This window comes from Pyrgilauda ruficollis, unplaced genomic scaffold (genome assembly GCF_017590135.1).
Source record: "Pyrgilauda ruficollis isolate IOZ18807 unplaced genomic scaffold, ASM1759013v1 scaffold3, whole genome shotgun sequence".
Taxonomy (NCBI): Eukaryota; Metazoa; Chordata; class Aves; order Passeriformes; family Passeridae; genus Pyrgilauda; species Pyrgilauda ruficollis.
In genome coordinates, this window is record NW_024524377.1 from 1,433,106 (window position 1) to 1,449,559 (window position 16,454).

Below are 16,454 nucleotides of genomic sequence, written 5' to 3' on the forward strand. Positions count from 1 at the left end.
GGGGCGGGGGGCGGGCGGGAGGAGGTGGAATTGCATTTCTGCCGCTAAAGCGTTCGCGGAGACTTCAAGGTATAATCTATCCCAGATCCTTTCCCAGAGAGAAACTTGGCGATCACGTTTCCACATGATGCTCACGTTTGGTGCTCTCCAATTATCCCTCCCCACAAAGATAGGTGGCGTGTGTTGCAGGGTCTCTCCTCTCGCTCGTACAGAAAAGAAAAAGAAAAAAATGTCATTAGAAGAGGCGTAACACGTCAGTCCGTCCCCAGGTTTGTGTTTCCTGGAGTGGCAGAAAGAGATCAGTCCTAACCTGCCCAGCAGGAATAACGGTCCTTCCGACAACTCTTTGCAAGGCTTTTTACAATTTCTCCAGGAGCTGCATCTCCCTTCACCTTTTCTCCTCCACTTCGCGGCTTCTTCATGCTTTTTCTTCTCACCATTTCTGGCCAAAACTACAAACAAGACTTCGCAGGTAGGTTTGGAATTTAATTCCATTTTCTCTTTTTTTTTTTTTTCCCTCTTCTCTTTTTTTCCCTCACACCATCTCACGCATCAGCGGGGTTATTTCATTTCGAGAGTATTTTAATTTTTCTGGATTGTTTATACTTGGAGCGATTTTTTTTTTTTTAATTTTTTCAGTCTTTTGAACTGAAACCTGAAGTCACTCCAGCACCGCTCCAGGAAGGGATGAGCAGTTTCGGGGTGCTCGGGGCTGTGTCACCACCACCCCTGCTCCCCTTACCTGTCAGCCAGGTACGGGAGGTGCCTTTTAAAACGCAGCAGCAAAAGTTTTAGTGTTAGGAAAGGACTTCGTCCTCCTGAAAAAAGAAAAAAAAAAAAAAAAAAAAACCCCGAAACATCCCCCCACCCACCTCCTGCTCTTTTTATTTCAGGTTTTACATCTGAGCTCTGAAAGTTTGCAGGTACCTGTTAATGCTTTGCATGCCCTGAGCATGCAGAGCCAGCCCGGCCGGGCACCGCTGGAGCCCCAGCCCCGGGCAGGGCTCCCCGGCAAAGGATGTGTTTCCCCAAACAGAAAGTTTTGCTGTTTTGTCTGCATAGTTGGTTTCATTTCTATATTTTATTTTGTGAAGCTGGGTGAAGTAACACCTTAGCTTCTGGGAGCCTAAAGCAAGAAGTGAAAGTACAGACTGGAACTTAAAAGTCGTTTACCAAAAGGAAAAAAAAAATTAAAATTAATACATATTTTTTAAAAGCTTGCCGGTACTCTGGGAAGAAAAGTGTTCTCGAAATTTGCAGGTTTAAAATTATTGACAACTTTTTACGGGAGGCTGGAGAGTAGGGAAGGGAGTGAAATGCATTTAAAACAATTCACCATTGGTCGTTTTGCATGAAAACGCCAATTGCCGAGGCAGGCTGAGGGTCCGGGCTCGCCTCGGTGCCTGTCCTCCCTCCCCGCTGTTCTCCTCTCCTGGCAGATCTGCCGCGGTGATGCCACCATTGCCCACCCCAGCCTCGGGAATAACTGGCAAATACTAAAGTTTCTAGCACATTTCTCAGCCTCTTCTTCGCTCAGCCACATTCATCCACATCCACAGAGCCACCCATTCCCTCTGTCCAGGCGGAATCCCAGGCAGGAGAGTGTGAGTAAACACGCTGACCCTACGCACACTCTCTCAATCTCCCCATCCTCTTACCTGCTTGGAGATTTATTATTTTTTATTTATAGCCAAGCAGGTTTTATAACAGTAAACGCCTGAGGAGAGAGTTCAGGCAGAATAAAAAGACCCAACAGCAGCACACTTCACTGCTCAGTCCTGGTGTGAAGCTCCAGCAAAGTAAAAAGACACAAGGGAGAGGAAAGAGGAAAAGGGGAGGAAAAAAAAAATCTCACTCTGCTTTACATACGTATATATATATATATTGAAATTGTTGAGGCAGGTAATAATTTTTTAGGTTTTATGTAAAACTCCCAGTGCAGAAGAAGACAATAGATGCGCAGGCGAGGGGGCATCCTGCTCAGGAGAGCAAGGGTTAATTGCCCTTGTTTTACAGTTTGCATCTGTTACATCTTTTATAGCCCCCTGTTTAAACTAATCCTCAAGTCAAAGCATCTTTAAAGCTACAGCATCTTCTTCGAGATGGACTGAGTTTCAGGAGCGTTCTTGCAGCAAACCCAACGCTCCTGCCCCTCTCTCCCTTTGACAGATAGAGCCTCCTGCCCAGCCCGGGCACACAGGCACACACAGTAGGTCTAAAAGTTTACAAGTTGCTTTTATTTTTATTTTTTTTTCCTTAAAAACAAAAAAAACCCAAAACCCAACTGAAAAGCTGAAAACTCTGACAGCGGTAGTTTTGATTTCTGTTTCTTTTCTGGGAAGGAAAAAAAAATTGACACTCTGAAGCTTTGTTTAACTAAGGGGCAGGGGAAACCCTGAATATTGTCAAACTGACTAAAAAGGTGACAGAGGTTTATAATTACACTCCTCGTTGTTAGGGGGAGGGGGAGGTATCCGTGCTGAGCTTTACCCCAAAAGGACAGGGGAGAGCCATGTTTCCCTCTCCTCTTATCACTTTGCTGGAGAGGACTTTGGGGGGGAAAAAATGAAGGCAGGAGAAGGGTAGGATTTCGCGTGAAAAGAAGTTCTAGTGTCAAATTAAAGTACTTTTAGGAGGAAATGGTCCGCCTAGCATTGAGTCAAACAGCCTACTGTAAAAGCTGTGCATTCCCTCATACGGTCATGAGTTATGACTCATTTGAGATGTAATTCTTGTCTCTCTCTCTCTCTCTCTCTCTGATCTGCTTTGCTGGTGCAACACACACACACGCAGGGAGGGAGACACAGGGACACGCGCTCACACACACACACACGCAGAGACACACAGAGAGAGAGAGAGAGAGAGAGAGAGGGAGCAGAAATAAATAAATAAATAAATATATAAATAAATAAAGAAGAAATCTGCCCGGCTGGGGAGAGAGGGGGAGCCCGCTCCGACCGCGTCCCACCTCCCCCGGCACGGCCAGCCTCGCCGTGTGCGTGGATGGGTTCTTTTTCGGGTGCAAACTGGGGTCCCCGTTGGCGCCCTGCGTTTAAATGGGACATCCCGATGCCCACATTGTCGCTGTGTTTGGTCGTTACATAGAGCCTGCGTGCTGCTGCTGCCGCTGCCGCTGCCGCTGCTGCTGAATCAGGGAGTCGAGCCCATGCGAACTGCCATCTGATCCACTCTTATCAATGAAGCAGCAGATCATGGCGGATGGCCCCAGGTGTAAGAGGCGAAAACAAGCCAACCCCCGGAGGAAAAACGGTAAGACGGCCCCCCGGGAAAACTTTTCCCGGCCGGTTCCGCCGCGGCCGTGGGGGGAAAGGCGGCGGCAGGACGGGGAGCGGGACGGGGAGGGGGGCACGGCGCCCGGCAGCCCGGGGCTGGCCGCCCCCCGCCTCCCTGCGCGGCGTCCCGCGGAGCGGCCGGGGCTGCGCGGGTCGGGCCGGGGCGCGGAGCGGAGCGGAGCGGAGCGGGGCGGTGGGAGGCGCGGAGCGGCGCGGAACGAGCGGGGCGGGCGGCCCTGGGAAAAAAACCCGGCAGCGTGAGAACCCCGAGGCGGGCTGGCACCGAGTTAGCGACTCTCTCTCTCTTTCTTTCTTTATTTCTTTTTTTTTTTTTTTTTTTCCTTATTGTTAGGGACTCGAAAATGAAACTTCCTCCTCCCTGATAATTAATAATACTAATGAGCTCGGTGCCCGATTGTCCGTCGCTGCCCTCTCCCCCGGTCCCCGCCGGCCGCGCAGGGCCGGGGCGCAGTGGGACGCGGTGTTCTGGGCTGATTTCACATTTGGCAGCTTTCACTGGTGTGGTGGGTCTCTCTTTCTCCGTCTCTCCCCGTCCCTCCCTTAGTTTCTTCCTTTCTCTCCCGGCTGATAGCCGCTTCCCCGCCGCCAGCTTCCCCCTCCCCGCCCGCAGCCCCTCCATGGCCATCCCGGCCCCACTTCCAACAACTTTCCTCTCGAGGAGCCGGAGGAAGGAAGATATTTGTGTGAACCTGAACCCATGCGCTTATAGCTCAGCTACTTCATTTAAGTGGAGAGGTGGAGGTGGAGGGGGGCTGAAGGAGGAGGGGGAGGCACACAACAACAACAACAACAACAACAAAAAACACAAAGACAAGAGAATGTTGATTAGAAACAAATGATCCTGGCCCCCCCTCCCCTTCCTTCTCTCTAGGTTGTGAGTGTGAGTGTGTGTGTGTGCGTGTGTGTGTCTTTTTCTTGTTGTGGTGGAGGCGTCGAGCCATATGGGGGAGTGATAGAGGAATTTTAGTCAGAAACTGTTCGTTATGTTACACTGGCTTTTCCCTTTGTGTTGTCTTTGATCTATTTGCTTGGCTTAGTATTACAAAAAAAAAAAAAAAAACAAAAAAAAGCCCCAACTAAAATAATATATTCCGAGCAGCTTCCCAAGGATCCGTTTCTTGTTATCTTTTTTTAAAGTCTCTCCCCCTCCACCACCACCCTTTACTCTTGTGTCTGTCATTATTTAAGGTGGTCCTCACAGAGGAGACCTCCCCTTCCCCTCATCTCTGGGTAATTTAGTAGACATTAAAATTACACGTAATGTTTCCCTCTCCTCTCTTGTGTTTCCTCTGTTCTTTTTATTAAATGTTGGTTATTGATTTTCTAAAATCAATGTCTGTTGTGGGGCTTTTTTCCCCTTACAAGTATCTAAAGCACGTTGCTGATCAACTGGATAACAAAAGCTTTGTGTCAAGTAGCCTTTTTTCTTATGTTAAACAGTCATTTTTGAGAGAAAAAGAGAATGAGATTTAAAGCAACGCATCCAGAAGTGCTCTTTTGCAGTAAAGAATATTCTGAGTGTTTGAGGGGGTTTTATTCTTCCTCAGCCTCCTTGCTTTTCCAGGCAAGACTATTAGTTTAGCGTGTTAAACCCATCACATGCTCTCTGATGAGGGATGCATCTACGTGTTTAATATTTTCTCAGCATGATTTGAGTACTAAAAAAAAACCCACCACCACCACCCTTACACCCCCCCCTCCCCCCCCCCCAAAAAAAAAAAAAATCCTGGATGCCTCTGTTTGCCCAGGACACCAGGACCGTATCCTGGTAGTGCAGCCAAGTCTTTGGGAGCACGTATGGAGCGGGGTGGCAGATTCTGGTTGTTCCCATGCAAAAAGGTGTTTTCAGGGAGCTGCACTAACTTGGAAAAGCCACCACACTTGGGAGACGAAAGTTTAATTGCGATTTTTAAGGTAACCACTTAAAGATCCTGCAAACTTCAAGTGTGTGTGCGCTGCTTGTGCGAAGGGCTGAGTTCTCCCTTCAGTGTCTTGTTCTGGCCAAGACACAGGGTGTGGGGGGGGGGGGGGGGGGGGGGGGGGGGGGGGGGTGTGGGGGTGTAGGAAATAATTCCCTACTTTCTGTCTGTCCCCTCTTTCCTCTTTCTGCTCCCTAATTTGTTCCTTTCATTCATTTCTGAGTAAGAAATGCCCTGGTTCTGAGGAGCAGGTAGAGCGAGGGTGGGTTTTGTTTGTTGGTTGGTTTTTTTGTTTTTTTTTTTTTTTTTTCATTTTCTCTTTCTCGACAAGCACGTATCCAATGCCATTCCCGTTGGGAATTGCCTAGGATTTATCTGGACTGAGTGGATTTTTCTTCTTTCCTGGAATCGTGGAAAAGATGTTACTTCTGAGCTTGTGTCTTTGCTGATAACACCAGAAACGGTGATGCTTATCGAACTCGGACAGAAATTCCTTAGAAACGCAGCAGAACCAAAATAAAATTTAAAAGCTACGAAAAAGAAAATAAAAATAGATGGTCATGAAGGAAGCGAGAGGAGTGTTAGTGAATCCCAGACACATTACAGACGGGGACAAAACAGAATAATCCAACTAATGTCTCAGTGGGCTCCACGCCTGTGTGCGTGTATCTGCGTGTGTGCGGGGATGGGCAAGGCTCGGGATGAGATACCGGGGCTGGATAAAATTACAGCGGAGCTAAATAGGGTAGAAAGGAAGCAGGCTCGGGATTTTCCAAGATAACGGGGTTGATGAGAGCTGCTGGAGTGGAGGAGAGGTGTGCTGGGAGGGGGGTGCGGGGGTTGGGGGGGCGGGAGGTGCGGGAGCGGCAGCCCAGGAATGCGGCGGAGCTCCGGGAAGTTCAGTCAGATGATTCCCAGCGCCTGACTCACTTCGCGGCACTTTCACTCGGGAGAGAAGTGGCGGGGGGGGGGGGTGGGTTGAGAGAGGCGATGTGGAAATCAATGAGGGATGAGCCCCCCGGGGAGGGGGGGCAGCGGCGAGGATGGGAAGGAGAGGACAGAAGAGGAGGAGGAGGAGGAGGAGGAAGAAGAGGAGGAGGAGGAGGAGAGGGCAGTGAGCCCCCTTTCCGGACGGGCGCCCCGCGGAGGCGGGGGCTGCGCCCGCGGCCGCAGCGCCGGTGCGGAGCGGCGCGGAGCGGTGCGGAGCGGGGCCCGGGAGCAGCGCTGTCCGGCCGGCAGCCCTGCCCTGCCATGCCTGATGAGCCGCCTTCTCTCCGTGCTGTTGTGGTTTGGCGTTTGTTGGCTGAGGTTTCTTTTTTCCCCCCTCCTTTCCGCTCCCCTCCTCGAAAATCCAAAGTGAAATTAAAATCCCCGCGAAGCGGAGGGGAGGGGGGAAAGTTGTATCTAATTTACCCCAAAGTTTCAGTAAACAGCTCTCTTTGATTCCTTTGCCACCTCGCTTCCAGTTGTAAAGAAAAGGGAGAAAGTTCAATGCTTTCAGGGCGTCTGATCCAAGACCACAGACCAAACAAGCAGAGACGATTAGACTTGCTCAGAGCCTTTCCCAAAAAGATACCCACCCACCCTCCTTCCAGAGATGCTGGGGAAGGGGGAAAAACCTCCTTCCTTCCTCACTTGAAAAAGAGGGGAAGGAAAAAAAAAAAAAAAAAAAAAGGAAAAAATAGGCAAGCCTGCCTGCTGCCTTTAGTGAGTGGGAAGTGAGTCTTGTCTTCCCTGCCTGGAGAAGTTTGGAGGCAGCTAGACTGAGGCTGGGGTGTGAGGAGGCAGCTGTTCCCTGTGCAGCCCAGGTGGCAGCGGGCAGAGCGGGCACCCGGAGCGCTCCTGTGGCCGGGCAGCTCCCCAGGGCCGGGAATCCGTTGCGAGGAGATTACTCCGGGACTTGGCTCACTGGGTAGCGAGACAAATGTACTGCTACCACCTCCAGAAAAGCACCTGGAGATAGGTATTAAAAATTAATGCCATAAATGCGAGTGGCCAGGGCGTAATGATTACCCAGCCACATTTTCTCGGTGCAGATTCATGTCCAGGCTGAGCTGTGACATGGAGTAGGGGAGGTTGTTTTCTGTGTCAAGTCGGATCTATTTATTTTCTTCCGAGTTTCGAGAAACCCAGAGAATTTGGAGATTAGTGCCTGATTTACTGTTTGCCATTTGTGACCATTCGGTAATTACTGGTTTTGCTTATTGCACATGCTTCGCAAGGAAAGTTTTGGGGGAATTTCTAATTGATGCAAGAAAATGCATTTGATGGCTTGGAAAAGGCGTATTTGAAAAGCGAAGAAAAAGTGATAAGGAAACCATTACAAGTTAATTATCGATAATTATACATAGCCAACTGCCCATGGTAGGGGAAATATATGGAAGACTGAGATGTAAGCTTTCAGGACAGGCTGGTAATATTCCCCAAGAAAAAAAATATGTGTCTCCCTTTAGAGTGGAAAGAAGGGTGTTGATTCTTTTACAGCAGCCCCACATTCATTCCAAGAAATAGGAAATTCTTCGCCTCACAACAGTTTTTGGCATCTGCATTATCCCAGTGCTTTTAAGGTGCATTTTCTCCTCTGTGAAAGAGAACTCTTTGTCCTTTTTTTCTGCAAGACCATGGCTTCCCAAGGTAGACACTATTTTGTGCCTGTCACATAGAAAGGGAGTGCAGGTTTGCAGTGCTCACAGACAATTGATTGTCTGCCCTAATGTGTTTCATTTACATGTTTATAACGTCAATAGTGCTGGGGTGTCCACTGTACCATTCATTCCAGCATTCCCACAAGGGTGCAATTGTCTGAATGGCCAAGTCAGACACCTTTTTGATTGCTCTTTAGTTGTCTTTTTAGAGTATAGAGAAAAAGGAGAGAAATCTGTGATGCAGAAAAACACTAGTTGAAAATATTTCAGAATTAAACGTCACCATTAAAGCAGATGTGAGTATTAGACAAACAATGTATTTTAACTAAGGTTCTGAAGGTGGGAACAAATTCAGAATAGTGGAGCTGGTTAGTGCACACGACATCCAGTCCTGATCCTTAATTTTTTGGGGCTTTTTAAAAATGATCTGTCATTTTCATTTTCATTTCAGCCCCTGTAAATGCAGCCACCTCCTAACTCTTTGTATGCTTAACTGTAATTTGCTATATTTCCCCTCCATATTTACATATCTCTGTTTATGCCAACAGCGTCAGCTAACCACTGGGAAAGTCTGTTGAGAGAATAACTAGGCTGGGAGAAGTATAGACTTGGAAAAATAGTAAGACAGAAATATTTCTTCATCAAGTAGGGTTTTCTTGGTGAATAAAACGACAATGCCTAGACTTTTCCTTGCAGCAGTTTAACTTACAGAGCTGTGCCCCAACTCCTTACGCCTCCGATCACCATCCTCTTGCGCTGCGAGCTTGCAGCGAAGTGTTCCGAGGAGTTTCCAAGTCAATGAAAGCTCACTTTTGAAGGTGTGCTCTGCTATTTTGATATGCCACCCTGCCCTTTATCACCCGGAGTGGCTTCTGAGGGAGGCAAGAAACGCTTGCTCTTGGTTAGGAGCAGAATAAATGAGGCACGCAGCTCGCTGGGACTCATGGAGAGGTGCATGTGTACATGCGCCTGCACCTATGCGTGCGTGTGTGTGCAGAGGGATGTGGGATGTAGAGGTGTGCTTAAAAAAAACCGCTCACTCTTCAGGTTTGATTCATTTCCCCCTAAAAGGGATGCTGATCCCAGCAGCTACAATTAATGCAAGTCGACCTGCCCCATCCGTGATCATAAGGGCAAAGAGCACTAAGTCCTGTAGTTTCTGGTCTGGAGGTAAAGCGAGGGAAAACTTTTTTATTTTCCTTCTCTATATAATTTTTTGTGGTAATTTTTTTTTTTTTAAATGCCTGTTTGTGGAGAGATTTTTTTTCCCTTTTTTTTCCCCCTTTTTTTTTTGTGCCTAACAGGGAAGACACAGTAGATGCACCGTTAGCTGAACCCCTGACACGGCGGTCTTTTGAATGCCTTAGGTATGATTTCACTTTCGCTCACATCAATGCTGACCTGAATGCCTTTCATATCTGATCCGCTGTGTCTCTCCCAGTAAACATCCCCTGAGGGGAGAACAAAGAAAGGAGCTCTTCTTCTTCTTAATCACAATTCAGCCCATTCACCGCCGGCAGGCTACATTTGCATTCTGCAACAGAAAGCCAAGATGAAAAGAAAAAAAAAAAAAAAAAAAAAAAAAAAAAAAAAAAAAAAGAGAGAGTGAGAAGAAGGGGGGAAAAAGCAGAAGGGTGGAGGCTGAGTAAAATAACTTAGGTGTTTGTAGCTGTTTGTTGGGCTTCCCCTAGTTACAAGCCTTATATAGATCCTGCTCTACCCAGCCTTGGCTCTTCTGACAGGCAGATAGTGTTACAAGATGGCATGCCTGTACTATTCATGGCCACTCGCTCTAACACTTGAGGTAGAAAGTGTCAGAGAGGGATCAAATTCTACTCTGAGAAGTCTGTTATAGTTAGGGTCAGGTGTGTGTACTCTCAGCTCTTGACTGCTGCCTATTATTTTGTTTTAATTACTATTATTGTTTACCCACCATGACCTTGGGGACGGGGGTGGCAGGGGGTGAGGCAGATTTGGCGGGGCAAAACCGCCCTTTTCCCAGCTGAAATTTAATTTTTTTAAATTTTTTAGATTTTTTTTCCCCCTGTATTTTGGTGAAGTGTTGGGCTGGGTGTCGTTGCGGCTGGCCGGGGCCGCGGCGGTGGCGGTGGCGGTGGCGGTGGCGGGGGTGTCCCCGGGCTGGCGGCCGGCCCGGGCTGCCCCGACCCGGCGGGGAAAAGCAGCGACTCAGCGAATCCTCGGCGGCACCAGAAAATGCGGACGGAGGAGGAGGAGGAGGTGGTGGAGGAGAAGGAGGAGGAGGAAGGCGAGATTTGTGGAAGTTTCTGTAGCCGGGCTCCCTCGTGGGGTTTTGTAGTCACGTTCATGTGCATTTTCCGGCTGTCCCCCCATCCCTGTGTGTGTACCCCCCCCATATCTGCCTGTTTGTTTGTGTCTCAGAAGCTCTTCTGTGCTTTTAATCAGACAGTTTTCTAGAAAAATATTGAGGTCTTTGGTCGTAGCCACTTTTTTCTCACCAAGAGAAGGTTTATTTATAACTGGATCCTGCTTACTGAGAAGTATTTAAGCCCTTTCAGGCAGAGCTGTCAAAATTTCCTGTGTTGTTTGCCTCTATTTGCAACATGTAAAAAGTAATATGCAGTTGCTGGTGTTGGAATAACCGGGGTAGTGCAGAAATCTCAAGTGACAAGTTTTCAACTACACTATCTCCTGCCGACCAAACTGTCATTTTTATTTTTTTTTTCCCAGAAACCACTTTTAAGATCCTAACAGGTTTTTTTTTTCCCCTCCATCAGCAAATAGATTAAACGTGCTAAAGGAACTTCGTGAGGGAAGAACAGTTTGAACAATGAGAAGCGGGAGGGATGTCTTATTTTCCTGTAGCTGCTATGGCAGATTTCACTCATAAGGAGCACACTAACCGAGATGTTACCAGTTGAACAGAGGCATGTGACACAGATTCCTGATTTTTTCCCAGAAGATTTACAGAATTTACAAAAAGAGATTATCTCTACACCTTCCACCCTCCTAACCACCCCCATGACCCAAGCAATGGAGGATTTAGGCAGATTTACTTCAGTAAACACCTTTGGACACTTGGGGAAAAGTAGGAGTCTGTTTGCAAAAGCAGGCTTTTGTTAAGTGAGGTGCTGGATAATGCTTTACCAAGCAGCTGTGATATTAACCTACCCAGTAATGCTGGAAAGAGCCTTAACTCCTTCTGCACCCCGCCTTAACTCACTCTGCCCGGCCCGGGCCCTGCAGGTGCTGGGCCTAGAGTGGGGACACTGCGGTGGCTGGGGGGGACAAGGGAGGAGGTGGCACTGCTGAGGCCACAGCAGCCGCTCAGCCTGACACATCTTGGATTTGGTGGCAGCTGAAGCTTTCGGGGTCAATCCATCAGAGACAGGGGCTGGGGAGAGCTGGAGGCAGGGGCAGGAGAGGGCTGCTCCGGGCTTTACCTGTGTGTGTGCCGGCACACAGGCACGCTCTGTACCTACCCCCACAGATGTAACATCGCCCAAGCCCTCTCTAGGAACGTTCCCAAGCACTGCTGAGGCAGGAAGGTCAATTTAGGATTCGCATTCGAGCAGCAGAATAGCTGAGAAGTTACGCCGGCAAACCTGTACGAGTGGCTCCCCGTGAGCTCCCGGGCTCCAAGGAAAGCCAACAGCTTCCTGGGAGCTTCTCATTCCCAAAAGTGAACTTTTTTTTTGCTGCTTTCTGCTCTTTTCTGAGCTGTTAGAAGCAGGAGCTAATAAGTTACTTTTTTTTACTGGGCAGAAGAATAACTTTCCAGGTGTTTCTTATTTTAGGCGGAATAAGCTTGCTTCATTTGAGGATTTTTATTGTCGAGAGTTCTTTTTTTCTCTTTTTTTTTTTTTTTTTTTTTTTTTTTTAACTGTAGGTGTCAATGCTAGAGCAGCCACAAATGTGTGAGAAAGCAAAGGGTATGAGACATGACAGAATTAAAGGTGTTTGCTATGTTGTTACCCGTGTGTCAAGCTGCAAGCTCCCTTTGTCACAGCCTCCTGGAGATTTGATAGTGCGGATCCGCTTCCCTTCCAAGTGATACAGCAGTTTCTGACTGGGGGGTTTAATGGTGGCGTGGTTGTTGCTGTTGCATTTGCCTCCCCAAGCGCATTTAAACACCTCCACATCGCACACACCCCATTACTCCCACCTTACACAAGGGTGCTGTGCTCTCGAGCACCAGGACAGCAGCCACAGCATTACAGGCTCTGGCATGGAGCGTCGTTTGGCAGGAATGTCATCTGCCAAATCATCCCATAATTACGTTTTATGTTATTTGTATGAATGACCAAGCATGCAGTATTCCTTTTGAAATCAAAGGAAGGCTTAAAATGCGTTTTTGAATACTTTCAGACCATGGTCAGGTCACAGTTTGGGAGTTGAATTAAACTGATCTCATTTGTGATCTAATTGAGGTTGGCAACAACCTTAGCAGTAGCAATAACATACAAATACAAATCAAAGAGCAGAATTCAGCAAATCAGATCTTTTGCTTGAATCCTGCCTGGGAGTTATTCTCCGACTGCCAACAGAGAAGTTAAACTTTGTCCTGCTTCTCAGCGGCAGTGCGAGCCTTGCATATTTTTCGGGTCTGACAGGAAAGTTGGGTCGGAGGGATGGGGACACAAAGGCGAGAAGGGAGCTGGTGCCTCCTCGGACAGGAGTGAGGCACAGCGACTCGTCACGTATGTTTCTGGAGAGCCCAGTGGCAGAAGGCGCAGGAGGCGTAACGGGGGAATATGGTTAGGAAGGGCTAGGAAGAGGAATAGGTCGCTGCAAACAGATCATTCCGAGCGGAAAGTCGAGGCAGCTCCCTTATCTTTACATCTATCGCTGCGGATTCCAGGAATGTAATTACCAGCGTGGTTGCGAATTGTTGACAAATTTCCCCGCGTCTGTCGGGAGCGGCTGTTGCGAGCGGCGGGGCTGCAGCCGCGGCCGGGCCGGCAGCGCCCCGAGGTGCGGGCGCTGTGCGGGCAGCGGGGCCCGGGGCGGAGCGGGGAGCCTCCCCCCGGGCAGGGCATCCCCGGCGGGCACCCGGCTCAGAGTCCCCCCCGCCCCAAGCCGGGATGCCGCGGGTCACCATCCCCAGGGACCCCCCTTCTCCGGAGCCGCTCGGGGACCCGCCCCGCAGGTGGGGGGCTCGGCGGGGCGCAGACCGAGGGGGGAGCATCCTCCCCTCCGCCCCCCGGCAGCAGAGCGGAGCGGAGCGGAGCGGGCTGGAGGCGCGCCCGCCGTGGCGCTGCGCTGGGGCGGGGGCGTGCGGAGCCGCCTCGGCCGCCCCGCTCGGGGCCCGGGGCAGAGGTGTGAACCGCCTCTGTGGGGCGGGGGACGGGGCACACACACCCCCCCGCCCGCGGTGCCGGCGCTGCCGAGAGAAGCGCTCCGGGCCCGAGGTGCGAACCCCTCCCGGGATGCCGCTCCCGGGATGCTGCGCCCCCCTCGCCCCCCTCGGGCCCGCCCGGCTCCCGCGGCGGCGCAGCCCAAAACTTCGTTCCCAGGAGGGAGGGAGCGCAGGGGAGGCGGCTCGGCGCTGCCTGCGCTCCTCCCGGCTCTGGGGTTTCAAGCGTGTCCTCAACTCCCCCCCCCCACCACCACACCCCACCCCTCCCCTCCTCCGGGTCATTATTTTCTTTGACTAAAACCTGTTTACTCGCCTCTTTGTTTTTTGACGTTAAACGAGTTTCTATCTCCTGCTCCTGCGGATCTCTAAGAAATAGATAAACCATTATATTTCCCCCTTCCCCCCCTCCCGCTCGTATTTTAAAGCAGCGATCCTGACAGCAGTACTATTATTGCACTTTATGTTTTAGTGGATGTTTGCTGTTGCTAGTTACAGCAACACTTATCATAAGACAGCAAGAAAAGAGTAGTCCCTGGTAATTAAAGTAATGAAATATTCATTTACTCTACCTTTTCAGTAGTCTCACAAATTAGGCTGCTACATTTAATGCCTGCACTGCCTCTGTTTTTATTATAATGGCAGCTTTCGCATCTGCAATTAGGACTAATTCTGACAGTTACAATTTCTGAGGGATGGTAAACAGTGAACGAGATGTGCAGCAGTGGTATTACACGTGAAAAGCCCTTGTCTCTTTAACCTTGTTGTTTTTTTTTCTCGCAGAGGTTACCTTTTCCCGATGGTGCAAAATCGACTTGACATAACTGTTCATCAGTTTCAGGGTTTTCCCTGGAGGTATTTGCATCAAATCAGCCCAGTCAAGCTTCAAGTTGAAATTGGCAGCCCAGAAACTGACAGGGTAGGGACTGGGAAAGAGACAGCTAAAGTGCAGGCAGCGAGCTGACAGCAGCGGCGGGCAGGCAGGGGGAGAGGGCTCAGCACCCGGGGCTGCCGCCCCCCGCTCCCCCGGGTCCCCCCCGGTCACCCCCGGGCCCCCCCAGTCCCACCCTGAGCCGCCACCGAGGGGCCGAGCGCTGGGAGCCCGCCCCGGTGCCGCGGGGAGGCCGGCTGGGGAGGGGGCGTGTGTCAAAACCCCCATAAATTGGGGGGAAAAAAGTGTTGGGAAAAAAGAGAGAAGTGGCGAGCTGAAGTTGCTGGCGCTAACAAGCTTATTTTGCTGCGGTTCTTTTGCGGAGAGATGTTGCACTAGGACTGTTAAGAGAAGTGACGGAGGAGGTTGTTAATACCAATGAAAACATATTTTGATCAGCTAAAAAAAAAAAATCCAACCCAGAGAGACGTTCATCTGCAAAGATAATTGCATTAGAATCAAAACAAACATTTCCTTGAATATGTTATTTCATTTATCCTCTGTCACGGGGAGGAGGGGGTCTCCAAGCAGGACAATGTGAAAATTAATTTTTAATAGATTTTTGGACAAATTGGGATCATTCCCTGTGACACCCCTCCCGCCCTGAAAGAATTTTACTTATTTGCAAATAATTCCAAATCTGATGTAGTGTGGAAGGGAGCAGCACACCAAGGAACAGGCAACACCACCAAGACCCATTCACTCCTTAGAGGTGAAAAAGATCAAAACTGCATTACTTTCCTGAGGAAGAAAGCTGACAATATATATATATTTTCTCCCCTAAATATATATCTGTAGTCTTTACCAGATGATTAAAAATCCCTCTCACTTTTCCTACCAGACTTGTGCTAAAGTAAGCCTTGCTTTCAAACAGTTTTTCAGCTGTGTGTGTGACAGGCATTGGCTGATCTGCTGATGCCCATTCGACAGGCACTGTTGAGCTAAAGTGGTGTGACGGCACAGTTTTGTTAAGCTGTGAACAAAGGGCTGGAGATGCCTCGCTGGCATCATCCATGTGCATATTGGCCTTGTCACAGTTTTGCTTGATTTAATGCTCTGTTTATTCCTAGATATTAGAACTTAAATTCCAAACAATATGTTTTCATATACTACACGCAAACTTTATTTTAAAGGCTTTTGCTCCCGAGAACCACAGATGCGTTTGTCTGCCCAACATCCGCGCGGCAAATGCTTAAAACGTAGCTCCCAGAAAAATAGGTGGCCGGTAGCCTCTTAACTGTTATCCAGTTAAAAAATGGGATTTCAGTTTTAAAAAGTCTTAGAAGGGTAAAAGATTTATTTCTTCTTTGATCATTTGTTGAGAGTTGTTATTTATTTCAACAGTGGATTTTCTTATAAGCTCCTAAGGAGAGGCTACCCCGTGCGCAGGCAGGACGCAGGATGGACTTTTCCAGTGCCATATCATCCCAGCGGTGTTGCTGGGATAAAAGCAGTGTCTTGCAAATACCTGTGAGCATAGTCAGGGGACTATTGACAGGCAGAAAGACAGCTGGGTTAATGGAAGGGAGCAGGAAACTGGATTAAGATTAGAATATATATCTCTGTGTTCATTAGGTGGCCACAACTTTGTATCACAGCAGTTCATCAAGAGAAAATGTGAGCATGTGAAGCTATATTTAGGCTGGGTTCTCTTCTCTTAGAGATGCCGCAGGCTTTATCTGGAGAAAGTTTCAGGTTTTTTCCTCCCCTTCTTGGTCGCCTTTCTAAACTCTCTTCAGGTTTGCTGCAAGTGTTTGCTAAGAGATTAGTTAGGCAGCTTCCATGGCGGAGGTAGCCCTGGGAGGCAGCTCGCTGCTGGGAGGAATGCTCAGTAGGTCAGTGCTTGAGGATAGAAGGAGCTGCCCAACTGAGGCCAAGGATCAGGTATTTTCCTCTTTGTCTCCTACCAGAGACAAAGTGCTTATGGAAAGGTTTGTGGTGAGACATCAAATCCCAGCAGGAGCACAGATGTTCCCACTTTTACAGGCTTACCAATGAACATTTCAGCTTAAACAAGTTTATGGAATAAAAGATTTATTTCTTGTTCCTTAGTAGATGCAGCATCTTAGTTGGGCTGTGTGGAGATTTTATCGCTCCAGCCACTCAGGGTCCTTTGGTCCAGGGCATGGGGCTGTGAGTAAGGATGGGAGAGAGGGAAGGAGGGGGCTGAGGGAGCGCTCAGCAAAATGAAAGTATTCCTTCTCCAAACAGTGCAGTCTAGAGCCTAAATCTGAAATTGAATCTGCTGAGCAAAACCTGTACAATTTTTCTACCTGCCCTCAGTCTGCTTCCTTTCAGGGATGACAGTTT

The 16,454-nt window shown here is 49.0% G+C and overlaps 1 protein-coding gene and 1 long non-coding RNA gene across 6 annotated transcripts in view; one reads left to right on the forward strand and one right to left on the reverse strand.

The window, feature by feature from the left end:
• LOC121356747 overlaps positions 1-448 on the reverse strand; it is a 5,418-nt gene extending 4,970 nt beyond the window's left edge. For both annotated transcript variants that reach the window (XR_005955620.1, XR_005955619.1), the window contains exons 1-2: positions 311-448; positions 136-203 (exon numbers count right to left, since the gene is read on the reverse strand). This is a non-coding gene — a long non-coding RNA (uncharacterized LOC121356747). The remainder of the gene's footprint in view (positions 1-135; positions 204-310) is intronic.
• The window catches only part of ZEB2 (zinc finger E-box binding homeobox 2), a 113,815-nt gene continuing 97,636 nt past the window's right edge, over positions 276-16,454 (forward strand). Inside the window, exons 1-3 of one of the 4 annotated variants that reach the window (XM_041473479.1) lie at positions 276-472; positions 3,106-3,270; positions 3,646-5,228. Coding sequence is in view for 2 of the 4 variants with exons in the window: in XM_041473476.1 (XP_041329410.1) it covers positions 3,198-3,270 (73 nt within the window). In the remaining 2 variants the exon portion in view is untranslated. Of the gene's footprint in view, positions 473-900; positions 5,229-16,454 lie in introns of those variants that run through there. The other 3 variants (XM_041473476.1, XM_041473477.1, XM_041473478.1) reach the window with 3 other exon arrangements.